The following is a 27,180-nucleotide window of genomic DNA, read 5'->3' as shown; positions in this document are numbered from 1 at the left end:
TTCTTCTTGCCGTATTCATTATATCTTCTCATGTGGCTCTGAGGCTACAAAATAAACTCCTGCAAGCTCTGATTTAGACCAAGAAACAGAGACTTTGAATGAGGAATCTTTACTTCTAGTTCTTCTAGGTGGTGTCTGGCCTGGCTTTGATCTAGTTTAGCTTAGTTAACCCTGGCTTTTATGGTCTGGACATCTCTGTGCTGCTGCTGTTGCTGCTTTTTACTGAATAAAAAAAAAAATGGACTTCTAGCGAGCCCAGGTGCAGTTTAGTCTAGTCTGGTCCAGTCTGGTTTGCTGTGTTACAGGATGTATCGGTGACCTGCTTTTCTTTTGTTTGTCGGTAGCTAAGCCCTGTAGAAAGCTGGGCTGACAGGGGAAGGAACTCCAGGAAATGACCGCGTGTCTCTGGCAACGCCACCAGGAAATGGCTCCATAGTGAGGCCAACTGGAAAGAGAACGTGAAAAGTGTGTTAAAGTGTGTATTAGGAGAAAGGAGTAGAGTGTGGCGGTTAAGAATGCCAGGGTAGCTGGTTTGAACTTGGACCACCCATGCTTTAACGCATGTATTCATGGTTTTGTAATAATCATAAAACATAAAACGTGCTTGCCAACTATTTGTGTAAGTTTACAGATTTATATCTCTCATCCCGCTCCGGTTCTTTCCTTCTGTTAAACGTCTTCTCGCTTCGCCATTCATCAGTTTCTGTTTATGTGGGTTTCTGCATTTGCATGTCGTTATTTTTGTGTGTGAATGCATATGTGCAGGAAAGCGCGTCTGCGTGTGTGAGTGGGCCTTTGTATTTTTTTCCAAGGCAATCGTTTTGCAGAAGCAGCGGGGTATTTTAAGGACAGCGTCCTCAGTTGAACTCCCTCTCTCTGCTCTTCCCTTCCTCCTCCTCCCTTTGACGTATCCACTCCACCTCTTCCCACCACCCCGCTCGCGAACCTCGTCCTCCTCCTCCTCCTCCTTTAGTTTCATCTCGGCTTACACTCTCCCATCCCGTGCTACTCTAGTACTTCCAAATATCTGGTCGAACTGCGAGGTTTAGTGTTTTGAAGTTTGTTGGGTCGAACAGCAGCTGCGAATTTCTCCATTTATTTATTCATTTCTCTGACGAGCACCTGATGGGTGCGCCATATTGGGTCAGCATGAGTAATATCATTTTCAAAAAACCCTCAGCTGTCTTGAAGACAGATTGCCTAAATTCTCCAACAGTCACACCAATCATTGCAGTTTATTAGATTCTTCTCATGTGGCTCCTAGCCTACATAATGAAGTTTTGTAAGCACTAACTGATTTAGACCATGAAATAGAAACTTTGAGAGAAAGAGGAGGAGGAGGGTGGGGTGCCACCTGGATTTTAGATACCTTTCTTAGGCAAGTATGAGCAGGAAAACACACATACAGCAGTTTCTCTGTTTGCAGTCATTAGGCTTTGCTCGCAGTATCTCGTTCTCATTAATTCATCAGTTTTCTTCTCATATCTAACCTTTGATTCTCTCTGTTTTCTTTCACGTAACATTTTCAATTCTATTGCCTGAAATCCTTCACCTCTCTTCTTAGTGGGCTTCATTTTTCAGTACTGCAAGGTGAAGGTTTTTTGTAAAGGCTCTAAAAAGCTGGACCAGACCATTATCCACTTTTATCATGACTGTAATTTTTGCTTTATAACCCACTACATAAAAGAGGTGAAAGGATGACACAGAGGTTGAAGATGATTCCCACGAGGTGACTTGTACAGTTTGACATTAAGATTCAAACTTGCATGGCACATATTTTACAGACTTTCATGGATTCTGTTCCTCTTTTCAAGTGGCCAAGCTGACAGAGGCTTTTTTGAAAAATCTGTTGTGTAACAAGTATCGCTTAGTTTTTATCTACTTAATCTCTTTGATCAGAGGTTTCTTACACCTATAATTCCTCATGGAGTGATTGGTTTGCTAATGATAATGTTTGTGAACATTTTACCACAGATTTGACATTTGGCTTGGAGGTCAATCATTACATGGCCTGACTCTGAAAAGTGTGAGAGAGAGACTTCTCCACAAATTTTCACCCTCTTGTTATCAAAACATGAATTCTTGTTGCCGTCCATGCATCCATCCGTCCATCCACACATTCATTTCCTGCCACTTATCTTTGTCGGGGTTGTGGTGGTAGCAGGCTACAGGCATCGGTATGCTTCAAACGAAGTTCTTGTCGGATCGTTGAACTCTTTCTGGAACCCTGTTTCACCCTACACCTCTCTGATGTCGGAATTGTGGTGGCTGCCAAGCAACACACCTCATGCAATGGCAGTTGTGCATAATTAAGAAAGTATGCAGCATTTGAACTTCTCCCTTAAGGGCATGTTTCAGGACTGTCCAATCACTTATGCAGCATTTTTCCCATTTGTGTGATTTATTGTGTTTCTTCTCTGACGGCAGGCTTTTTGCTCCACCTTCAAGTGACAAAAACAATATGCACATTTCCCTTCAGATGTGGTCCAACAACACTTTCTACTAACTTGCTGTTTTCAAGCATACCCTGGCTCTTAGCAAAGTAGTTCGGATGCCATGGTCACTAGCTAGTTCCTCCAGGTCTTCTCATTTTATATATTGCTGGTACTTGATTCTTCTTGCCCCTATCCCAATCCCGAGCTTGTGACCCTACTGTATTGTATGTAGATAGACCGGTACATCGAAGGCTTCGCCTTAGCACTCACCTCGACAGTCCGCTGCGCTCCACACCCACATTACTGTTCACAGTGAAGCGATCCACCTGTTGATCTCACGCTCTGTCTTGCCTTCTTGTTTCCACTTCTTGTCATGTTGACATTGTTTCCAGAAAGATCCCCTTGTGCATCAGCACATTATCCTGCTTAAGCTGCTCTGGGGATTCTCTGGTTTTGCTGGAAAATCTGACATGGCTTCAGTTACAAAGAGGAGAGTGCTTGGCGAACAGTAATGTCTTATCTCAACTACAGTGGAAAGCAGCGGCAAGACTGCTTGGTGTGCAATGAATGCATGCAGCCAGTGCTGTGTTGCTTTTGCCAGGTGGTGTGATTTCAGCCTGCATCTAAAACAGTGATCAAACAGCATGTGTTCTCATCTACCGCATGATAACTCGGGCCAGCTATGGCCAGCCAGCTCCCAGCACGTCTTTCTATTTGACGAGAAACAGATTAAATAAAACAGGAAACAGAAAACTGGAGAGTTACAAAGACAAACACCTGTTGTTTACTCCTACACCAGATACCTGCCCGAAATTTTTGATGCTCCATTACGTTTGATGCCTGTTGTTGAAATTAATAACATATATTTGCATGCAAAGTGCGCGGCCAATAAACACATCGTAACACCTTTAGTTTGCCTGCAGCTGTTCATTGCCTATTTTGTCAAGTGTCTCTTTTGTCGATAGAAACTGTCCAGGATTTAAAATCCAAAGTCCTTTCAAATGTTAATTTGCAAGTTTAGAATGAAACTAAATCTTTGCTTCCTCTCAGGATTTTATGAACATTCGTCATCACATGACAGGTGGTTATTGGTAGCAAGGTATGAGATGTCTTTTGCATGTGGACTTTGATTAATTGGCCATCTGAGGAAAGCGAGCACGCTGTAAATTCAACAATGTTTTTTCCCACCTTATAAAGCGATAGAGGGGAGAGTCTGGTGATAGTTTGGTAGCAGTCACTGCTGTTTTATGACCCATTGGTAATGTAAAAGGTGCTGATGAGTGAGTGCAGCTTTAAAGATAATGCATGCATTTGCAGTGCAGTTGTTTCTGAAGATCTCTCTAACTGCTCAGAAGGATGCAACTTTTCAAATTAAGCCTGAAATTATTCTTTAAGCACCATCATTCAGTTTCTATCTTGTGTACCTCACCAAAGTAAAATGAGATATGGGATATACAGGCCTTACTGCACAGGCCTGAAGATGTCAGGTATGAATAATGAATGATAAGAAAGTAGAACAGGTGGTGGTTCTGGAGTTTGTTAAGCATCAGGCGATAGTCAGATGTGGCAATCTTCCTAAAGCAATGCACGCTTCATTTACTGTAAGTGGGTGTGTTTGCTTTCTTGACATTGATTGTAAAAGTATGTACTTCAGATTTCCCTCTTGCTTAAACTGATGAAGTTTTGATGAAGTGAGACCCAGGCTTGTTTTTTTTTTTTTCAAAGCTTTTTTGTAGCCAGGAACTGTAAGGAAGGTGGTATTTTATCTGTTTACATGCTAAGGGTCTATAAAACTGGCAAAGCTCAGCCCTGTTAACCTAGGAACAAGAGAGCTGGCTGGAGTCATTAAAGCGGTTCCACTTGGGTTAGATAGTGGTAGGAAAAGGTCATGTCAGCATAAAGAATGGCTTTGAAATCATAACCAAATAGAATATGGAAATTGGTTATATTCTGATTATTTCTAATAGCACAGGTTAAAGGCTGAAGTGCCAGTGTCTGTGTATCTGTGTCAGTGTATGTGACAATCATGGATTTTGTTCATCAGACCTTTTAAAATACAGTGTCTAGGGAACTATGCGGACTACTATTACTAATATATTAAAGTAAAGTATGCTCTGTTTTAAGGACAGTTGTAGTTGTGATAGTTGTACTATCATCCACATCTAAAGTTCAGTTGCAGAAAAAAGCGTTTTTTTCTGAAGTAGTCACATTATCCACTACTGTTTGTATGCGATGGATAAAACTGCTTCTATCTTACATCTAAATTCTTATGTGATGTGGTCGCTGCTTTAAGATTCTCAGATTCTCTCAACCCTGTATGGTCCCCATGGTGTGACGTGTTTCAGCCAAATTCATGTGCATAATAATCGTATGACAAGGAGAAAGGACATGCCTGAACTCTGATGGGACACTGCATGTTTGTGTGAATGAATACCGAGAACACACTTCAAGGTGAGAGTGAAAAAGTGACTTCAAAAGGTCATCCTCTGTTACATGATGGATGTGGTGGAGGCTGCGATTATAATTGACGTCTGCTTGGTGTGACTCAGCACCATGGCCGCTGACGGCAGTGTTGCATTGATGTTCAGGCTAGGGTTTGTGTGTGTGTTTTGTTTCGTTTCTTGACTCATCACAGAGGATGGTGTGTGCAGCTCAAATGCGTGTGTCTGTTTTAGTTTAAAAAAATCCAACTAACGCACATTTTTATTTTATTGTGAATCCTTTTAGGCGGTTTCTTTTGATGTGGGGTTGAAATTAGGTGGAGCCTCTGCAGTTTCTTGACATTTTGTGCAGGTTGTAAAAAAATTCCAAGCAATACACAATAATCTAATGATAATTTTAGCATTTGCAGCACTGCTTTCCTGCAGCTAACACACTACCCAAAGCACCCAAAACACACATTTCATCACATTTTCGTTCTTGGTAATGACACAAATTGGTAAGACAGATCAAATCAGTGTCAATTAAAATTTACCTCATGGCTGGATCGTATTTAATTGACATTTGGTAGGCATTAGTGGGAGTAAATTCCAGGGCCTAGTATGATTTGGAAAAATAAGTCAAGGATGAAAGAATCCCTGAAATTCCCTCCTGCATAGAATTAACACATTTTCAAGACTGTTTTCTGAGAGTTTGGAGCAAGAGAAGAGTGTGTGTGTCAGCATAATGTGAAGCGGTGGATACCTCAGAATGCCTAATAGGGAGCGATGAGCGTTAACTGTTTTCATGTGCATGCATCTGTTTGGAGGTACGTGTGGGTGCAGTGGATGTGCACATGCATGTTTATGTTATAGGTGTTTAAGATAGCGTGTGTGTGTGTGTGTGTGTGTGTAAGACTGACTGGTTCAGTGTTTTTGCTGTTAGTGTGTATTTGAATTTGCAGTGAGTACGCCTGCAGCGGCTGGCTGTCTCTCTGTATGTGTTTGTATAAGTGCTTGTAAATATTAGTCTGTATTAACTGTATATTTGAGTGTTTCGGTGTGTGTGTTTTAGCTTCTCAGCTCTCTCAGTCGGTAAGAAAATGTGTGTCTGTGTGCGAGATGCTCTGCTTGCTGCGAGCGTGTTGCCTGGCGCTGACAGCCAGGGCCCGAGGGCTGATCTACTGTGAGTCTGCAGTCATTTCTCTATCGGCTGGGTCTGCGGCTGTGACTTATTATGCTCGTTCGTCATGAGCAGCTCTCTCTGCCTACATGTCTTCCCTGGCTGTCTACCTGTTAATCACCTGAACACAGAGTTTTCCCACTTAGTAGCAGAGTGACTAAAACTACCTTTCCATTTGTCTCTCCGCCTTTTTCGGATGATCCCTGCATTCCTCTGTGTCTTCCTGTCTAAACCATAAACTCAGATTCAAACCTGAAGCAGAAGGTCTGTCCCTGAATACTTTCTGACATTCATTCTGTTTGGTGCATTTGTTTAGGAGTATTAGTCACGGATGAATACACATTTAGCCCTCTATAGTGAGCATTTAGGGCAGCAGGATGGTGACTGTGAGATTGACTCAAATTATAAAACAGTGCCCTTGGAGTATGTCACCCAGTGCAATCCTGGAGGTCAATGGCTCAGAGGGATAAGCGATATCAGGCTTTCACCAAGCAGAAAATGCTTGTCAAGAGGATAAGTTCATTCTTGGTTTTGGTCTTTTTTGATTCTGCTCCTTCCATTCCAATAAAGAAGCCGAATGTGATTCTCTGAAGTTCAAGCTGAAGTCTTCATTTCTTTAACCATCTCTCTCTCTGTCTTCATATCTGTCTGTGTCCAGAGTTGGACAACCCAGAGGCCAGGGTGACTGAGATCCATGCTCTGGTGCACCGGCTCCCTGAGAAGAACAGACAGATGCTGGAGCTGCTGATGAAACACCTGGGAAAGTAGGTGGAGAATATCACACACATGGACGGCTGCAGTCGTTCATTATTATTCTGCATCAGACATCGTGCACCGAAGAAAGATCCCAGTATTTCAGTGCAGCAGTTACCATGTGGGCTAATAACAGTAGTGAGCTCTTTTCTGCTCCTCCTTCATTGCTGTAATACTCCTTGGCTTAATTTTAGTTTTTGTCCATCCTCGAGGAGGATCAGGGCTCTGTGCAATCTCTTGACCACTTGCATTAAGGCAGCGTGTACTGAATGTAGAAAACCATCTAGCAGCCACCAGTCTAAATCTTTTTCTCGACTTATCCCTTGAAAGGAAAGCGGGATTAATGGTCAGGCGCAGGTCTGTCTGCGATGCCAGGAGGGTCCTCATGTCTTGGCAAAAACTGGAATACGTATAACTTATTTTAACAGGATATTAAATCACGAATGCTCTTGAAACAATGTTATATCTGACATTAGAACAATGTAGGGATTTTTTTTTAACCTCGATAGCTTTTGACCTACAAATCAAAAAATCAGTGCCTACGGGGGGAATAATAGGATGCCACTCACCCTTTGAGCTGATTGGAACTCAATATTTTGCTCAAGGACAATTCAGCGGGGCAGATACTGATGAGCACTCCACATGATTAAGTTCAACAAATCTGTCGCAAGACCTCTGCAAAGATCTGAGTCTCCCTATGATTGCCGACCCCTGACAATTGCCTCTTAATTTTTTGTTCCTCTCAGGATTTCAAATCCCACCTTTGCCTCCACATTTTGGATGTTTTTGTACTGTATGTTGGCAACAATATACCATATAGACATGAAAATTCAAACGGGTTGTCTGTCTGTCTGTGGATTACATAACCACAAGCTGCTGCAGCAGCCCATAAGCAAAAAGCAGGGCGTGACACTGTTGGCTTATACGCAATTATTCCTCTAATGCAGCCGTCAGGCATTGTGTTTTCACTCTAAACCCACATCTAAGCCCTCTGGCTTTATCAGGCTTTTCTTCAACAGCAGTGGCATGATATAATGTGTGACAAACGGGGCACCAGCCATGTTTATCCAACGTGTAGGCGAGTGTGAATGTAGGTATTTTGAAGGCATGCACATCTTTACCTGGGCTTATTGGATTACAGCTGTCTTAAAGGTTGAATGGCTGAATCACGGTAACCACACCTCAGCTCTCTGTCTCTTTCAGTTTAGATCAGATCAGAAGGCTTATTGACGTCACTGCCCCTCAACCTATAGAGACAATACAATCAGCTGTGAGTTTATTAGGTAGACTGAGCTAAAATGAATGCAGTCTGATACAACAGTCCTGCAGTAAATCTTGCTTTCATGAAGGTTGTAATATAATGAGGTGTTCCTGTTATTTTGCCAAGCCTTATTTATATAAATGCGGTGGGCAAAATAATAGAAAGTCAGTGTAACACAATTCAACATCACCTCAAACTACATGTATGTCCAAATGGGCACACGGTTGAATCAACTACACCTAGTTGATTCCCAGGTTCAGCTAGATGTACCTAATAAACTGGCAAATGAGTGCATTAGATACAGTGGCAAATGATACTAAAGCTATTTGTGTAAAAGCATTCACATTATGAAAGAATATTTGGGTTTGGGAACGAGAAAAGAAGACAGCTGGAGCCAAAACTGTTTGGTGAATAACTCCCGTTAACAGCAGTGAGGCTGTGTATACTCTGAAATGATTTCCTTGCTTGTCCAGCACTCTCTGAAGTTGAAATTGTACTTTAAAAATGTTGCAAAAGCATAAACACACCATGAACAGAGAAAATGAATCACCTTGATATTTTCCCGGCTGGTCGCCTCGTCGATGATTTTTACCTGTTGTTCACGGAGAGCTTTTCCTCTGGGCACTTGCTGTTTCACTGATAAAGTGTTTCCCACAGCTGTCACATGTAATGTCATAAACCTCTCCAGTCTTCCTCTGCGTGGGAAGGGGGCATCCAAAGGTGTTGAATTGTGTAAATCTACGTGCTGACTCTTTGTTGTTTGAAAACCCCGGCGAGATGCTCTGACAGCTCAGCCATGTACAGAAATCCTGCAGGGATGCCTCTGTTAGTAGCTGTTGAGGTGGTTGAGTGAGTGTCTGTCTTGGTCTCAGTTGGGGTGAAACTGCTATTTCCAAGATCAATACAGAACCTTCAAGCTCAAAGAATATTTTGTGTTTTGCTTTATGTCTCTATGACCTGTTTCAATAATCAGTTCGCTAAGTCTCTGTGTAGCTAAAACACTATCTGTAATTGATCTTTTTAGCCTTTTGAGGGCAGCGGAACAACCTGTGAACACAATGAAATATTCGTTAACTCATGAAGTTCTTACGGTGGTATTTAGCAAATAATATCTATTTACATTCACTCGGAGTCATGTTCCAGGCAACCTGCAGAATGCAAGCGCAGTATTTAGTCTCCTTTCAGCTTTACTTGGACTCCACTAACTCCTAAGGGTAATATCTGCCTCTGTAGCAGCTAGGTACTGCTACTGGAAACCCCAAACAATGAGCTGAAAGAGGGTAAAATTCTTTGCAGAGTCGGTTAATTATTCTCTGTGGGTGACACGTTTCATGTTGCACGTTTGAGCCATTCTTGATATAATGATTGAATAATGCAGCTTTAAAAATGTTGAGACCACAGTTTTTATAATTTGGGCTGAGTGTGGAGCGCTCATTCTCTCTCTTCGTCTACGTCACGTTGACAGCGTGGCCAGTCACCACCAGCAGAACCTGATGACCGTCGCCAACCTGGGTGTGGTTTTCGGGCCAACTCTGCTCCGCCCCCAGGAGGAGACGGTGGCAGCGATCATGGACATCAAGTTCCAGAACATAGTGGTAGAGATCCTCATAGAGCACCATGAGAGGGTAAGAGGGTGCACATGTGTACGCATATACATGAATAAAACAAACAGCAGAGAGTTTGGTGACGTTGTTGAGGATTAAATGAATCCCATGGCTTTGTCAAGGGGATTAACTCTGTGTAACAGCACATTAAAACTACTATTAACACATCTAACCGTTTATATGTGACGTGACACACAGAGACACACAGTGGTTTTTTCCCATAACTTCTGGAGCCATTACATGGACTTTACATTCATTTCCTGGAGATGTGCCCTAGCCACAACCGCTACGTGCCTAACCCTAATCCCTAGCCCCAACCTAAAGCTCACCTTACCCCAACCTTCACCCAAGTCTGCACCCTAAAATGCACCCCTAATGAGTTATGTTATGGGAACTTGGCTTTTTACCCGTAAGGAAGACGAATCCCCACAATGTGACTGTGGAAATGGATTTATGTCCCCACAACATGAGTAATACAGGTCTACACACAACCACACACACACACGCACACACACACACGCACACACACGTGTATATACTCTATATACAGTTCAAAGCCACTTTCCCCTTTAGATCCAAGCAGCTTATTGGCAGAGCAAGCTGCTTACAGATGTCACCATGGCAACAGGCAAATCAGCCTCACTGTTTGAGACCCTAGCATTGTGCACACACAGTATGTAGTACGTTCAGCCAGTGAAGGAAACAAACGGTCAGACGCTCAGACAAACAGCACATGTGCCGCACCTGTTTGCAGGCGTGAATGTGCCCACGGACAGTGCAGGTGTGTGTTGCAAGAATGACACACACACACAATCACACGCAAGACATGGTAGCCCTCCCCATCCTCCAGACTGGGTGATGTGCAAAACAAAACAAATGGAGCATACATGCTGACTCTTTAAAGAGCATCTGCATTTCACATGTCTGCCCTCCCTCTGAAAATAAAAAAAATATTAGGTCCATTTTTCAGACATGTTGTTCGTTTGCTGCTTTCAGCCTGAAACGTGTACCCTTGTCATTCTTCTTCCTTGACAATAGAACTGTCGAGTGAAATGAAAAGATTTCATTTGCGTGTCGACAGTACTGAAATGATTTACTTGTGCTCCAAGTCAAGTCAGGTTAATTCAATTCAAATAGCTCAGTGCCACAAATCCTAATTTAACTCGAGGGCCTTCCCTGGCACACTAAAGCATTTGTAGGTTTTCATGTGATCTTGCTTATGACACTCCAAAACAACAAATTCACTGTCTTAAAATGGGTTCTCCAGCACTCACATCTGTTTTTTCCCCCTGTTTCCTTCTTGAGTGGAGCTCTGGGTGTGGAGCTGGCAGAAAAGTAAAAGAAAAGGGGATGACAGATGAACGCAAGTAGGGATGATGACGTTTGACTTGGGCTGAAATAACAGACTAATACAAGCAGAGCAGCATTAGTTTATGGAAAAAACATCAAGTTTGAAAAGTATAGAGATGCATTATTGGTGAGAGGGGATAAGAAACTTCAATCACAGTGCATATATATTTTTATCACAGCATGGGATTTTCCACATCTTACCTAATTGTGCGTCAGTGAGCTGAAATAAATTTCACCCATGTCCCAATTAATGCCACAGAGCCGTAGACCGAAGCCCACAATGTTCCCTGTTGTTCCGTTTCTGCATATGAAATTATTCCCAGTTAAAAGGGGTAATAGACAAAGCAGCTTTGTCGCTGTGTTTAGCAGAATCTAATGTGCAAAGGGTGCGATTCAAAAGCATGAATACAGGAATTCATACAGTATTAGACCATCTCTCTTTTCAATACAGAGCAAGAAGGCAACAATTATTAACAAGGCATAGTGAGTCATAGCAACACTGATGCTTTAGCAGACCTTTGTGTTGTGTCATGTTGCTTTTCTTAGACCTTTTTTGGTGTTGAGGTGAGTCACATTGCACATTACGTACATTCAAGTGTTTCAGTAACTTTTTACTTTTTACAGGATTTCTCACACTTTCCTGCCTGCCTTCTTTCTGCAGATATTCAGGGACGTTCCGAGTTCTGCAGGCAGCTCGACCAACATGCAGCTCAACCTGCCCAGGAGGAAAAGCGCCGAGAGCAAAGCCCCGTCCTGCAGCGAGAGGCCTCTCACACTCTTCCACACACCAACACATTCCCAGAAAGGTGAGCTGAATTTGCACAGTAAGAATAATATAATGTAATGGTTGCTTGTTTTCCTCCTCCTGGTTTTTTTTATTTCATTTCATTTAAGTTCAGTCACACCTGCTATGTGTTGACATGTGGTGGACTTGGAGAGAAAATGAAGTCTCTAAAACCACCACTTTTTGTTAAAAAGCATTAACAGCAAGCTGTCAGCTTGGCACTGAGTTGGTTATGATCAGAGAGAGTCGACAGATGTACGACTGCAGAGCAGGAAAAGGCATATCAGTATAAAAGCGGCCGCTTTTAGAAATGTCGACCATATGTTTCTACCCGGCAACACCAAAGAGTCTGTACACCTTTCTTTATTCTCGCAGGTGAAAAGAGGAACAGTGTAGTCAACGCCACGGTTGCCGAGCTGCAGCAGCCCGTTTCCTCCTCTTCCAACTGTAACAGCAGCAGCAGCAGCAACAGCAGCAGCCAGGGTCGAACCCCGAGACACAGCCTGACCAGCAACGACGGAGAGCAGGACACCCGGCAGCTCCGGCCCAGCTCGCTGTGAGTGAGATGATCCGAGCGTGAAACTGAATTTGTACTCTGTAGTTCCTTCATAGATACTGTAGGCCCTACTATTTTTGTTTTTATTTTTAAAAAGTGCAGTTTAAACATTTATTGGTCAATTAATTGCTTTAATCAGGATCTCATTTTCGCTTTTGTCCTCTTTCACCTTTGAGCCATCCTTAGTTGCTGTAAGCTAAAGTGAAAAATGTCTAATTGGATGGAGGAAACAAACACCTTTTGATTTTAGTCCATCATGAAATCCGTTTAAACTGATCACTACCTATAGAATGCAGCTCAAGTCACTGTGCACAAATAACACCAAGACAAAGGAGAACATAGAGAAGCAATATTAAGAGAAAGTTTACAGATGGGTGTGAGCGAGTGGTGCAGTATGGACTGTTTGCACCCATTTGTATATACAAAGAGACATACATGCATACATGTGCAAATACCAAATTCAAATGCACTCACAAACATGGATTCAAGAACGTTCACATCCACTTTTCTCATGCATACAGAACTGAGCAAATACGCATACATGTCAGCACACACAGGTGCGTATATGGCAGCTAAGAGAGCAGGGAAGTGGTCTTGTGACTGGCAGGTTGTTGATATAAACCCCAAAAGCGTTGGCGAAAGGAACTGAACTCCAACTGCACCGACAATGGAAGACTGTGTCTGCTTTCCCCTGAACGGTGGAAATTTAGAATAAAAACAAGTACACAAAATCCCATTCTCATGCATGCACACATAGACATATCGTGTAACACTTGCAAAATCAAGTGAAGTAAGTTTTGAATACAATCAAACTATAAAAAGTACCTGTCATGTATGTTTTGGATTTGTTTTACACACTGTGCCCACTTTTCAGGCTGTTTCAGTGTCTGACCAGAAGCTAACACAAATAAAACCTAGAGACTTAACTTAAACAAAAATATTTGCACAGGTCTGAACAAGCCCCTCTCCCTGTGAGAGGTACTGTATATCTCCATATAAACACTGGACACACCCACCACAGGGTTATTAACAGGTGTAAACACACACGCCTGCATATGGAATTCACAGCACCATGAGACGGAGCATGCACACACATGGGCTGACACGCATCATGTACACATGCACACACATAGTGTCTTCATTTGTCTCTCTGTCCGTCATGTTTTCTGCAAGCCACTTTGGTGTTGACGCACAGCTTGTTAGACCAAGAGAAGACATGCACCACCAATCATCTCATTTCCTGACACGACAGTGACAGACCTTCAACTACTGCCTGTCACCAAGACAGCTGCACGTCAGCGATTGTTGATTATGTAATTATTATTGGATTGAGTATTTTTCTCTTCTGTCTTCCCATTGCCACTTCCACTCCATCTCCTTCACTCTCCTTTCGTGCCTTAATCGCTCGCTAACAGGTAGTTCTTACATCCAGCTTTTCTTTATTTACTCACCTCTAGATGTGTCACTGTTATTTAATGCTTTTCTTCTGATGTATTGCTCCGTATTTCTGAGTCCCCTCTGGAATCCTATCTCGCTCCATCACTGATGAGGATATCAGGTTGTAATCTGACTGATGCCATCAATTAATGCAATGTGTTTGAACATCTGCGGGATTTATAGCGACCAAGTCTAGCAGAGAAGTCTTTATGGAGATCCAGCCTCATGCAACCCAAATTCCAATAAAAAGTTGGGACATTGCGTAAAACTTTAATAGAAACAGAATGCAATCATTTGCAAACAAACTGTTTTTACTGTCAACAGTTTTATGAAGTCTTCCTGAGCCCATGTATTAACATCCTTTACACAATCATGTGTTCACAAAGCGGTGAAGCTCCCTCCATCCTTGTAATGTATGAATATTGAGCAATAAGCTACAGTCAAAACTTGCACTTCAGTTGTCATGATTATGTTGTAGGTTATTGTTCCCTTGGGAAAAACATGTACCAATTAAATATTTTGTATCTGAAGGCTTCAGACCGACAAGGTGATCATATCACAAAATGAAGGACCGCAGACTATAATGGTACACATGCATGCAGTAATGTTGTTAACCCATATCCAGTGAATGCAGAGGAACACTGTGCTAGTCATGGTTTGTTTCTGCCTCAGGAAAATCCCCCTAATGAGTCCTGCAATGACACCAGCTGAAATGAAAAGCTGCATGTTTTTCGCAGTTGCTGATATGCCATAAATCTGAGAAGTAAGGAAATGTTAATGTGAACCCCTTGACAAGCAGCTTCATCCTCTATATGTTTCCCATATATATCATTTAGGTGAGGTATGTGTGAGCTGTGCTTCACAAAGTGCAAAGTCTGAACTTGTTTGTGGTCTGAGGAGGGAAGAACGAATGAAAAATTGACAAGAAAATAAAAGCAGGGAGATCAAGGGCCTTAAAGAGACATTCAAGAGCACTGAGAGCAAAAGGGAGACAGAAAAGCATTTTCAGATCGTCTTCTCATTATGAGTCACATTAAAGAGGTGTTTAATGACTGAGCTGAACAACTTGTTGGTCATGATACGGCAGCAAATGGCACCCAAAGCTTCTATCCTTATTTTCCGCTTTGTATGGAATATAGTGCTGTCAAGTGTTTTATACATGTGGCCCTTTTATGTGTGTGTTGTGTGCATGCATGCATGATCAAGGTGAATTCGACTTCCTGTCGTTAACTCTGCCCCAGTCAATTTAGTCACTAGCATCTTGCAGTTTTTAAGAGCCTCACGCCCTGTGCACTTGGCTAATGGCTACATTATATTTTCATGCATGAAAAAAAGAGCAGTGTGTGGTCAAACTGTACCAGCTTAGCATGAACAGCAGAGGATTTTATTTTAGATTTAACAATAGAGCTGTGGAGGGATTTTCAGCTTCTCAGCAAGCAGCCACAAAGAAAACAGAAAAGAAAGAGAAGAGAAAGTGTGTTTCTAAAGCTTTCGTGCTGGAGTAGCCAGTGAAGTGTGAATTTCAAAGGGGCTGCCAAGGCCAAGAAAGATATGGTGAGATTCTCTAGATTGTGCCAGGTTGTCCTTTTTAAAGCAACAGTCCCACATTGTAGGAAATTTGCGCGTTGTCTTACTCAAATATGAAGGCTTCTAATCCATAAAGTAAGAAAATAAGTAAGAGTAACTGAAATCAGTCTTAATTCGAAGGCAAGAAATCTACATCAAATTCCCCTTCTAAGTAAATACAGTGTAAGTTCCAGTGTTGGTTGACAATAAGCCACACTGTCATATAAATAATATCTATTTTGGTACTCTTTCCTGATTGATGCTGTAAGTATTGATGATACAATGTTGAAAGGTTTCATGTTTGCACTAAATATAGATAGGTCTTTCTTAAATTTTTTTTTTTACTATATCTGATCAAAAATTTTCACCAAGAAAAACAAAAAAGATGGGATTGCAGCTTTGTCTTAAAGGTCCAGTGTTTAGGCTTCAGTGACTAGTGGTTAGGTTGCAAATTGCAACCAACTGAAATCCCCTAACCTCACCCTCCCCTACACTGGCAGCTAAAAACGTGACATTTGCTCTCACACGCTCTAAAAAAATGTGCTCAGACAAATTTTATTTGTTACGATACTAAATTGTTCTCGACAAGGACAGAGATGGCCAACCTTTTCACTGCTAGAGATAATAGATTTAGCCTCTGATAGGACACAAAATTAATTAGCAACACATATTTTGTTTGTGCAAAACATCACATGATATGTGGGAATTAGATGATGGCTCTTTGAATTTCTGGACAGACTGTAACTCCCTCGAGTTTAAAATCTAGCACAAAGGAATGAAGGAGATGGGTTAAGGGGGATAAAAGAAACAACATTTGTTAGTTCTGGAAACTGAGTAAACGTAAAAAAAAAAACAAGATGTGATAATCAGAGAATGTGAAAGGGCTTTGCCGGCCTCTGGACACTCTTACCCCCCTTAGAGACCCTTTCAGGATCTGTGCACTGAGCTCCACGGGATCTTCTATGAATGATGATGCTGTTTTCAGAGAGACTTGGTCAGTAGGCGTTGCTTTTGTACATGCTAATCTCTTATCTGAAACACAACCTGCTCTGGAGCATCTAAGGTGTGCAGCATAAATTACCATGGCGATGTACTCCGGTAAGAAGTGAGCTGCCGTCAACCTTAAAACCCAGGATTTTTAACCTGAAGTTACCTCGCTAACCCCAGATCCTGCTTTGCAGTACAGGCCTCAGGGGCAGGATTGTAAGCACACATCCTTCTGGTGTCGTTGAACTTGAATGTTGTGTTTACAAACCACAAGCGACTAATCCTACTCACCGGGCTTTCAAACGAGCCCAAATATTGCAGCTCTGTTGATAATTCAGATCAGTAGAAGCTAAACATCAAGGCTTTAAGTTGAAAGTTGAACAACTGAAACAATAACTAATAGCCATAACCCAGCCTATGAATAGAACGAAAACTACTTTTTACATTGTTAATGGTACACATTTCAATCAGGGGAGATAACTGATGAAGTAAAGATAATTACTTGTTATGACGGATGATATGTGATCATTAAGTCTTACCAGAAAGGCTCTACACCGCTCGAGGGCCATCGCCCTGAGCCGCAGCAAGATAAATCCCCCCATGGAGTCCAGACACTGGTGGTGGTGGTGGCTGGTGATTCTGCTGAGACTGACAGGCTGATGGGCTGACGACATGATGAAGCTGAACAATCTGTGAAAACTGAGCAGTGATGAAAGAACTAAGACGGAGAGACAGAATCTTATTGAAAAGAGACAGCTTAGAAGTAAGATACATGCCTAAGCATGGAAAAGATTAAAAAAGTCTTCCTGACTGAGCTTCATTCGTCTCTTTATAGTAAAATGTGTGCTTGTGTTTGCCTGTGCATATAAAGTTTGACCAATTAAAGGAGCACTGCATTGACTTTTACGCATGAAGGGCAGTTTAGGATTCGTACGCAGCCGAATCCTAAACTGCCCTTCAGTTTTCGGTGGCTCTAGAGCGAGCTGTCCGACATTTTTTAGAAGATAACTCTGATTATATCTTAGTGATGTCATCAGGGTTATCTCGCCTCGAACGACTGCAAGTTCTTCTTCTTCCACAGTCTTAGATTGCAAACTGTGTGTTGATTTGAAAGACACAGGAGAGGGATTTCCAGAGAGGCACGGTTGAGTTGCATTATGGGTAGTGTAGTATCCAGTGTATTTGGTGCTATGTTATACTAGGAACTAAAAGTCAGGATAGCTCGGACTCTGTTCCTTCGATTTGGACTTTTCGCTTTTCATTCCCCACATGTACTGTAATGGAAGCGAACACCCCTTTAAATCCCTCCAACAAAACCTGTTTTATTTGCAAAGTTAAGAATCAGTAGTTCTTCTTTAAGTAACTTCTCCGATAGCTTAGTTACTGTCCAAGATCGGATTTATTGAAGCCCTTTTATGGCATAAAGCGCTCCATTTTTTAAACAATCAGCGAGCAGAGTCGGTCTGGGGTAATTGACTGGGATCCCTGCCCAGAACATGTTTTCTCAATCCCACAAAGCCGGCCTGCGCCCTCATCACAGACATGAGAGAGATACAAATGTCACAGGTTAACAACCGGCCATCAAAAGCCTCGCATTCCCCTGAGGCGCATGTTATTTCCAGTTTTGGCACCTTGACTACTGGGCAGGGTTTTTTTTCCCCTCTCTTTTTTCATAGTTTGTTTTCAGGCGAGAAATGCCTGCAGGTTTCTTCACACCTCTTTCAAGACATCGCTTTTAAACTCTCTCACAAACAGATCGGATCCCCACGACTCTTTCTAGTCAGCAAATGTTGGAAAAAGGATAAATTAAAAAAGGAACTGAAAGTCAGATTGGGAAGTTTACTGTCTGACCTCTGTAACACACTAACGACTATCATATGTGATTAATAGGACTGCCGACCCCGTGTGCTTGACCTTGAACCTGATGTACTAAGGTGAAAGTATAAATGGCAAAACATCTCTTTCTGTGGTCCTTGCGTCTCTTGGAGGAAGTCAGTACATTTTCGTTGATTCCTCCTGTCTGACTGATATTTTAAAGAAGAGCCACAAAAGCAAAAGATGAGCGAATAACAAGCATTGGATGAAGGAAAAATTAGACATAAAGAGGGAAAAAGAGCTGTGAAGTTAAATGAGACCCACTGAAAAAGCACATGCAATGGGTGGGACGCCGAAAATAATCTTCATTGTGACTAGAATGTTTTCTAGGAAACCTGTCATAGACATATTTCCTCCTCTTAGAATAACACCCAATTACGGACACACTCACTTTTCCCCATTTTTTCCCTTTTTTACTGCTTCCCCGTTTTTTTTTTTGCCCTCAGCACAATACAGACACAGTCCCTCCCATTCTCACGCTCTTAGATCTTCAGATACTACACTGGCGGTCGCTCATGAGGCTTTCAACTTAAGTTTTGGATCGTATTTTAAAGCTGCAGCCCTGATAACACGGGATATTTTCAATTTCGCCAGAGGCTTTAAGATCAGAGAAGGGTCTGTGTGAGACTTCCTCACTGTGGCATTTTCCGCCCTCTTCAGTGGCAACCCCTCCCATGCGCTCCACTGTAAATGTAGTTGATGAGTTCATGCAGCTCAGGCTGCAAAGTCACGAGCGTGGCTGTGGGATATAGTTTGGATGATGATGGTGATGATGAAAACGCCACATCAGCAGCCAAAATTATAAGCAGTAAGTAGGGAAATGAATCAACAAGTGAGTAAGCCTTGTTTTTCCAAGCGTAAAACAGCTGCTTTTGCATCTTGTTTGTTTTAATTACTGCAAATTCTCATATAAAAGCCGGTGTCCACGGATACAAGCAGGAACAAATAAATGCCAGTTGCTAATACAGGCAGGGTAAAAAAGAAAATTAAAAATAAATGAGAGGGTGAAATTGCCTGTAGCGTACTGCAAGGGCTCACCAATTTCCACATTCGAAGCCTATCAATAATGGGAAGGCTGGAAGACTTTTAATGTGAAAGAGTGCATCAGGGTAGCAGAACATCGATCGAGGGAAACAGAAAAGTGAAAGGGCTGGAATTAATTGGTAACTGAAAAGTCGGAGCAGCAGAGTGGTGAGTGTGACCTGACGCTGATGGAATTAGTGCAGTGGAAATAGACATAATGCTGAAAGACCACAGGTGAACATGGAGGATGTCGTGAGCTTGCATTCACTGGAAAAGCAGGAGTTTTGGGTAAAAGTGACACGCTGTCAGTGCTCAACGCACAGTGAGGAGAGTTCAACCTGTCCTCTGTGGGGCTGTAAGTCACAACATCTCGCTCTCATTGCGAAAACACAGAGACAACGTGGGGCTCTCTGACACCTCTGTGACAACAGCGGCAGCTAGAATTTATGATGCTCATTATTGAGATATTTAAGAGAGCTTTTTGCACCCTTGTGTGTTTTTTGTAGCGCAAACTTGATATTTGCAGGTCGTGCAGGTCATGCAGATTTACTTCGCGTACGGCCTTTAAGCAGAAGACGATACATTCCAGCTTAAGGGATCTTCTCCAGGGGTTGCAAGCCTGAACTGTGTTTGTCGCCTATAAAAACAAATGTGATCAGCAGGGGATTCTGGCCAAGTCAAAGACAAGCATTGCATGTTGTTGTTGCAGATCAGCAGCATTTCATGCCTTTAAAAATGTGTTTGCATTAGCAGGTTAGAGTAAATACTGACACACATGAATTGAATTGTTATTTTCAATATCAAGACTGTGAAAGCGTTAATCATTGTTTTTAAATGTAAATTGTAGGTGCTGTCATTATCGGTTGTTTGCAGGTGTCTTTGTGAATTGATGGCCTGTCAGGTGGAGGAGGGTGAGACCTAAATCAGCTGCTACATGTGCTGCCAGAGTGAATACGTTCACCTGAATCAAGATCAAGAAGGTTCACTTTGTAACCTGTTATTCTTTTGGCAGTATGCTGTCAAATGTGAAGCCTTATCTGAGAAAGAGGACTTTCCAAAGCAGAGGAGAGAAAACAATATTGATTTACATATTCAATCAAAATATCTTGATTGTCAGCTGGAAATCACCCGTCCTCGTCTCTCCCAGCAGCTCTGCTGGAGGGAGGGAGTGAGGAAGAATGGCTTAGAAGTGGCTGGATAGGACGGAAAGAAATTGAAACAGAGGAAGCAAATGAGAGAGAGAGAGAGCGCATTGACAAGCAGTGAGTGACAAATGGAGAGAGAAGGTTCTAGGTGGAGACTATCCCTCAGACTGACAGTTTGATAAATACGAAGCAAAATTCCGTTGACGTGAGATGCAAGCAAAGAAATGTAACCAGTTCTGCATGTTGGAGAACAGATAAGATCCACAGTGTTAAAGCTACTTTGCTAAAGACACTTAAATGAGCTTGTTTATTCAGTCTTATTTATACTAAACGTTGTGTATCATCCTGTTAGTTGTTTGTACTGCAGCCCGTGTACCAATATTGTGTTATGTCAAGGTCAGTTTTACAGTTTATCGCTGAATTAAAAGGATTTAAATTACTGTTCCGTTTACAGTCTGTTTTGGATATCATTCAGACCTCCATCTGCTTAACACTTGCCTAAAAACATTTGAAGTGTCGACAGTTTACAAAGTTGATAGTCTTTTCCGTCAGTCGCTCGTGTGACACGATCGAGAGCCCCAAAACAGCCACCGCGAGGGAACCGCGTGGCGACAGCTGCTTCCGAGCTCAAGAATGAACTTTCCACCTCAGACCCGTCACTCTGCCTACATTTGTCACTTAGCAACATGTGATCCCACTGCGGAAGTCAGTATTATCTGCTGGAGTGCATTGTTGGCAGCCGCAGATGGAGTCCTCGCGACATGTGCAAAGGAGATACATGCATCACTTCTCCTCTTTGAGTCACGGTACGTGTGACAGCATCGACGGCGGTCATTGAAGTGGACCGCACATATAGGAAGACAGGCCGTGATTACCCCAAATATCTGCTTAGGATGTGGCTGTGTTGCTATGGCAACTGTGTTTCACGTCATAAAAAAGAGAAAATCTATGGCAGAAATGGGCCCTGCTCTGAATGAGCTGATGTTATGTGCAAAGTGGTAGATAAGAGAAAAAAGCTCTGACTCACCTGTAGAATAACAAACGGTGAACAGGGAGTGAACTGTCTGACACTGGCTCCAGTCACTATTTTTTTTTATTAACTCCGGACGTGTAATTCCCCTCAGAGAATTATCACCCAACTCTCTGCAGCTCAGAGCTTTTAGCATCTCCCAGCTTGTTTTTTCTTCCTACAGGCTGCAGCTTTACTGTTACTTTACGCAACAGCTAGCTGGTGAACACAGTGCAGCATTTAGAGAGGGCCAGACATTTTTCTCAGGAGTTGGTGGAGATCAAACCAGAGCTAAAAGTGCCTGATTTTCATTCACCAGGTGGCCTGAAACATACCTCCAAATAAATTGCCCTGCGTCTGCTGGATGTGTTCATAAGCAACTGTCTGCTAGCACCTACGATGTGATGACACAACCAAGTGGCCCGAAAAGGCTTAACCCTCAAACAGAAGCATAGACGTGTTCTCCATCATTATGTACTCAAAACTTAATCCGACATGTTTGAGGACTTTGGGAGCTGACAAGAATTTGAGAATGAAATGGTTTGACGCGCCACCCATGCGGCTCTAGCCGTGTTTGATTTGAGGCGAGATCATTCACGATTAGAAGAAGCACTCAGAGTTCCTGTACTTTCTGGCTACTCTCGTGGCTGCTTGCATGATTCCAAACAGTGCTAAGACTGAAAAATACCCAAAAGCTTGACAAATATAATTTTCTGGCATCATAGAGGAATGACATGCGCTTGTATCTAGCAGTGGGGTGTGGTTACGTAGCTGCGCTCTGCTCATGAAGCACTTTTTTCTTCCAGGCCTTCACTTGCATGTCAGCACTATTGGCTCCGGTTGCACCGGGTAACTCAATTCTTGCATCAAAATGTTAGTGATTGTAGAGGCAGTCTGTGTGCTAGCAAGTGTATTTTAAACTCAGTTAACTTATTAGTTCAATCTTAAGGGAGGAACCTGTTCTTAGTAATGAACAAATCAGGACAAACAGGCTCAAGAAACATTTTTGAAGCCTTTAGACCATCGAGACAACAAGTCTCTACTGTTAATATAAGTCAGTAAATGAACGGGGAGGCCTGCAGACGAGATTTTTATAGAAAATTATCTGTATAATTGTCCAACATTAGCGGTTATTAATATCTGGCAATGGATTGCATGTATAGATGTACTGAATACAGAACATTAGACTAAACCTGGCTTGTGTAATCAGCCTTAAAGGCATTCTCAGTGTTATTTCAGTTCATATTGGGCTGAGCAGTGTAATGATGAGGAAGCAGAGGCAGCAGAAGATCTCCTCTCTAAGCCTGAGACACATGTCACGATGCACGGCAGCCCGGCTGGGTTCTGTCAGCGCTGCTGCGTGAATGCAAAGTGGTGGGTGTTCTGTCTTCTGGCCTTGTGCGTGACAGACTTGAGCACAAAAAAGGAAATGCTCGTCAGGGAAAATGACGTTGTTGCAAAACCTCGTCTTTCTTTTGTTTGCTTTGCTGCCTTTATTAAGCCTCGCTCCGGCCTTCACCCGCCCCTGTGCGTGCGCCTTTCACCTTCTCTCCTCCAACGCCGCCGCTCAGCCTTAAGGGCAGCCTGTGATGGATATCAGCGCGCGTGTCATTTCTGAGAGAGAGCCCGAGACTTGAATGATCAACGCGGTCGATGTGTGGGTGCGTGTGTGCGTGCATGCATGTGTGTCAATTCACCAGCATCTTGCAGCGTTAGATTAGATGGATGGAATGACAAATGGATTGACGAAAGCACGCAGCTTGGTTGGCTCATGAAGGATGAGTTATGTTTCACAGCATAATGTCGAGTGACCATTTTTGAAATTGGATTCCGTTACTGTTGATACACACTCGTCCTTGGCAAGCTTGGAAAGAGTCCCACTACAGCTCTGTGTAATCATAGTAGATAAATGAACCAAATCTGAATACTGATTTTGTCTGTAACCATGCTAGCCTTATCAGCGGTGATGTTACATGTCAGTCCTCACGGTCACGGTTAGTTCATATACTGACCAGGTACAACAACAATGTTGGGGCCGAGAATATCCGGAGTGAAGTCAGCCAATGTACCGTATTCTTCATCAGGACTATTAGCTTTCATCGAAGGTTGTTATTTTAGTCAGGCCTGGAGCGCATTAAGCGACCCGCATCACCCATTTAGACCTATTAAGGAGTCAGTTTCTCCTTGCAGCTACATGATTAGGGTTTTATCGTGACATTTTTATTTGTTTATTTTTTTTGCCCAGCAAGCTCCTCTCTGCGTGCTTATCATTTGTTCCATGTGTGCTGGAAGGTTGATGCAAATAGCCCTCGCTGAGAAGGGAAATCCCCTCAGCAACATGATCTCTCTTGAGGCACAATGTCCAAATTAATATCAGCTTAGCTAATATAGCTTTCTTTTGTTTTCACAAGTCCAGAAACATTTTAGTACTTAACCTCGTGGCTCATTAATTAGGACGGATTACTTCATGTTGGTTTTGTATTTCATCTTGTGTTTCCAGGCTGAACCCAAAGAGTCGTAGCAGCATACCGACCAGGTACGAAAAACGAGTCTTTAACTTAACAATTTCACGCTGATCATAATGTCCAGAGCTGCATGCATATGGAGGTGACTCTTTTTAAATCAATATAATACTGCCAGTGCTATAAACTGTACAATTCATGTGTGTGTGTGTCGGTCAGTGCCACGTCTCCCAGCCCCACGTCACCGCGGTCTCCCTCCTGGCCGATGTTCTCAGCCCCATCCAGTCCTCAGCCGATGTCCTCAGCCTCCAGTGACTCATCACCTGTCAGGTTAGTCCACATTGTTTGTGTGATGATTTAATCGCAGCTCGCCACTAATCTCAGTGAAGCATTAGAAGGCTGAAGGTGTACGGGGAAACTCTCTCAGCGGTGAAGGTGGGTGGCTGTGTGCAGGTGACACAATGAAAAGAGTGAAGAAAAAAAGACTGTTTATCTCACATACGACAATTTTGAGTTCTAGAGGTGTTGGTGCCTTATTAAGTGCTATTCAGTAAATGATTAGATTGCTGTTAGCGATATGTTAATATGCTGTTATTTGCTTAAGTAGCTCTTTGAAATTCATCATTCCAGATGTTTGGACTGTTACCAGATTAGTTTGAATAAATGAAGAGCAGAATGGTAATTCAAAAAGAAAACTCTTTAATCCAAAGTCTTACTGCTGTGATTGCAGGGAGCCATCATATAGTGGACCATGACCTTTCTAATTAAAGGAGGGAATTTAAAAAATAATATAGCATCTTGGATCAATGATGCACACTATTACTTCTATTTTTACACAGATCAGGCTGCAGTCATTAAAATAGCAGTCACTTTGTAATCGAATTGGGGTAAAAATGCACCTCAATTGGATGCAGTTGCTCAATTTAACCTTGGCTGATATACAGTGTCACTGTATTTCTGGCAGCTGTTCTTCCTCGCCGCTGCTTTGAAGCCTCAAAACTTTCCTGCAGCCACTGCAGCTTGCATGGCAGTTAGCAGATCGTGCAGCAGACCCTGATTTTGTATAAGCTACAGCGACTTGTAACAGTAGAAAACTGTGATTTTAAATTTGTAATATATGGACATTATGTGTCCAATAAAAGGCAAACACTAGAAATTTAAATCAGTCCGAAACGACTGCTCTACCCCGACTTTGCTAGAAAACATCCGTTATTTGTGAATGCCGCCACTTGGTGCTTATAAAACAGTTCATATAAAGTAACGAGCTGTCTGGTGTTACTTTAGGTTGGCGCGTCTAAATGAAGCGTTGTTTCAAACCGAAAGCTGTCTGTTTTTTTCCTCTGAATCAGCCCAGAGCACACCGCCTCACTCTCACTCTCTTCTTGCCTCCAGTATTGTGGGCAGGAAGGCTCGAGCGCTGTATGCCTGCAAGGCAGAGCATGACTCGGAGCTGTCCTTCATCGCCGGGACCATCTTTGAGAACGGTGAGTCAGGCTCTGAACTAGCCGGCAGAAAGGAAAAAGGAAAGAATGTGGGTTGGTGTTTGTCTTGAAACAAACAATTACTGTCATAAGGGAAAGTCGGCCTTGTGAGTTTGCTGGTCTTAATTTAGCCTCGGTGTTGGATTTCATCGTTGGGGTAGGAAATGTGTTTAAATTTATCAAAGTAGTCAGGGGACTTTGCCCGAAATATTATAACTGGAAGGCTTTTAACACCATTTCCCCTAGACTACCATTTTTATAATGCTATAATGCTATTTCTCCCAAAAGTTTTTCCTTTAGAAAGGTCCCGTGGTCATGGTGGAGGACAGAGGAAGGTGCACTGCAGTTGTATGAAGAAGCTCTTTAGTTGACTCCTTGCAGTAAATTACTGGCTGAATCCATAGGGTGAATAATATATTATTCTGTGTGTCAAGTCTATTTTTATCCAGCACCTGGCTTTGAAACAAGCTTGGATGTGCACTTATTCTTATTGCACACTTCTCCAGTGACTATCAGAGGCTGGCAAGCAGACTAGAATGAAACAGAGGCAGTCAAGTGTAACGTGTTGCTTTTGCACGCAGCCAAGAACTTAATATCTTTCAGATCTGAGGAGTCATTTGCTTGGTTTTGGGCTAAAAACGAGTAATCCTGTATATGTACAGAGAGGATGACACAGGCAGGTATTGGAGATGTTATTTGTCTTTTTCAGTGGTTTCCTTCTATTTCTTTCTCCTTTCCTTTCCACCTCTCCTCCATACAGTAATCTTGATACAGACAGTCTCGGGGTTCCTCTCCAGCTTAAATTCAGCCTCTCAAAACGATAAATCACATTTATCTCCCCTGTTTTCTTTGGCTCCGCTCTCCTAATGAAGACCAGATTTGCACAGATTTAAAGATACATGAAATATAAATAATACGACTTATGTGGCTCTTATGCCGCTGCGCTTGTTATCAGGCAGAATAACAGTTGAAGTGTGTAGTTATCATGGTATGTTGTAAATCCCTGCAGCTAAACAGACACACGTACTCAGGATTGGTAGGGATTCACTTTTTTGGTCATGTCAGTTGACACATGGTCTCTCAGACTCCCAGACCCTAAATAGAGATAGCTGCATTAAGATTGTTGCTGGTTATGTAATGCAGTGCAGTGTCATCGGAGCCATTTGGGTCAAAATGTGGCCTTGGTGACATGTAATCCCCACAGTGGTATCTCAACACCCCAGTCTGCTCTTTGCTAGCCAAGGACAGAGCATCCCAGCTATCCCCATGGAGCTCACACTGCAGCCTCATGATGTCTTTTTAGCTCTGAAGCCGCAGTTCCTCGAATGGCCACTCGAGGCTTTTTCAAAAAGCGGGTCAGTTCTCATAGACCCACATATTAAAATGCCCAACTTACTAGCAGAACTATATAAATACATGTTCTGATTTAAATTATATTAAAGCATGAGCATTATTATGGGCTTGTCTGCTTTGATTAAGCCACTAGGTTTCAGCAACAAGGCTTTACACGGTCTGCCTCAACTCCACCCACGCTCCACCTCTTTACCCATTTTTGTATTAGCCGGGAGTTCGGCGTAGTCGGACACTGCCAAGACACATTGTATGCTTACAGTACAATTTATAAATGTGTTAATCTTAGCTGTTATACAGAACATAACCACAGTTTTGGTTCATACTTTGTTGCACAAACTGAATTCAAAGGAAGAGTTGTTTTTTTTTTGTTTGTTTGTTTGGTTTTTTTTTAGCATTTGTTTAAATCAGTCAGATCCATGAAGATCAAGGACAAACAAAAACCCGTGTGCACTGTTCACATTCTTCCTTTGATGTAGCTCTGTGGTAGCATGGTCTGCAG

The 27,180-nt window shown here is 42.4% G+C and overlaps 1 protein-coding gene across 3 annotated transcripts in view; it reads left to right on the top strand.

Moving 5' to 3' along the window:
• The window catches only part of LOC121616871 (rho GTPase-activating protein 26-like), a 94,303-nt gene that overhangs the window by 63,687 nt on the left and 3,436 nt on the right, over positions 1 to 27,180 (top strand). For all 3 annotated transcript variants that reach the window (XM_041951705.1, XM_041951704.1, XM_041951706.1), the window contains 7 exons: positions 6,694 to 6,799; positions 9,515 to 9,674; positions 11,665 to 11,809; positions 12,163 to 12,343; positions 23,886 to 23,921; positions 24,067 to 24,177; positions 25,240 to 25,331. In XM_041951705.1, coding sequence (XP_041807639.1) covers positions 6,694 to 6,799; positions 9,515 to 9,674; positions 11,665 to 11,809; positions 12,163 to 12,343; positions 23,886 to 23,921; positions 24,067 to 24,177; positions 25,240 to 25,331 — 831 coding nt within the window. The remainder of the gene's footprint in view (positions 1 to 6,693; positions 6,800 to 9,514; positions 9,675 to 11,664; positions 11,810 to 12,162; positions 12,344 to 23,885; positions 23,922 to 24,066; positions 24,178 to 25,239; positions 25,332 to 27,180) is intronic.

This window comes from Chelmon rostratus, chromosome 14 (genome assembly GCF_017976325.1).
Source record: "Chelmon rostratus isolate fCheRos1 chromosome 14, fCheRos1.pri, whole genome shotgun sequence".
Taxonomy (NCBI): Eukaryota; Metazoa; Chordata; class Actinopteri; order Chaetodontiformes; family Chaetodontidae; genus Chelmon; species Chelmon rostratus.
This window is presented reverse-complemented; position numbering and strand designations above follow the sequence as displayed.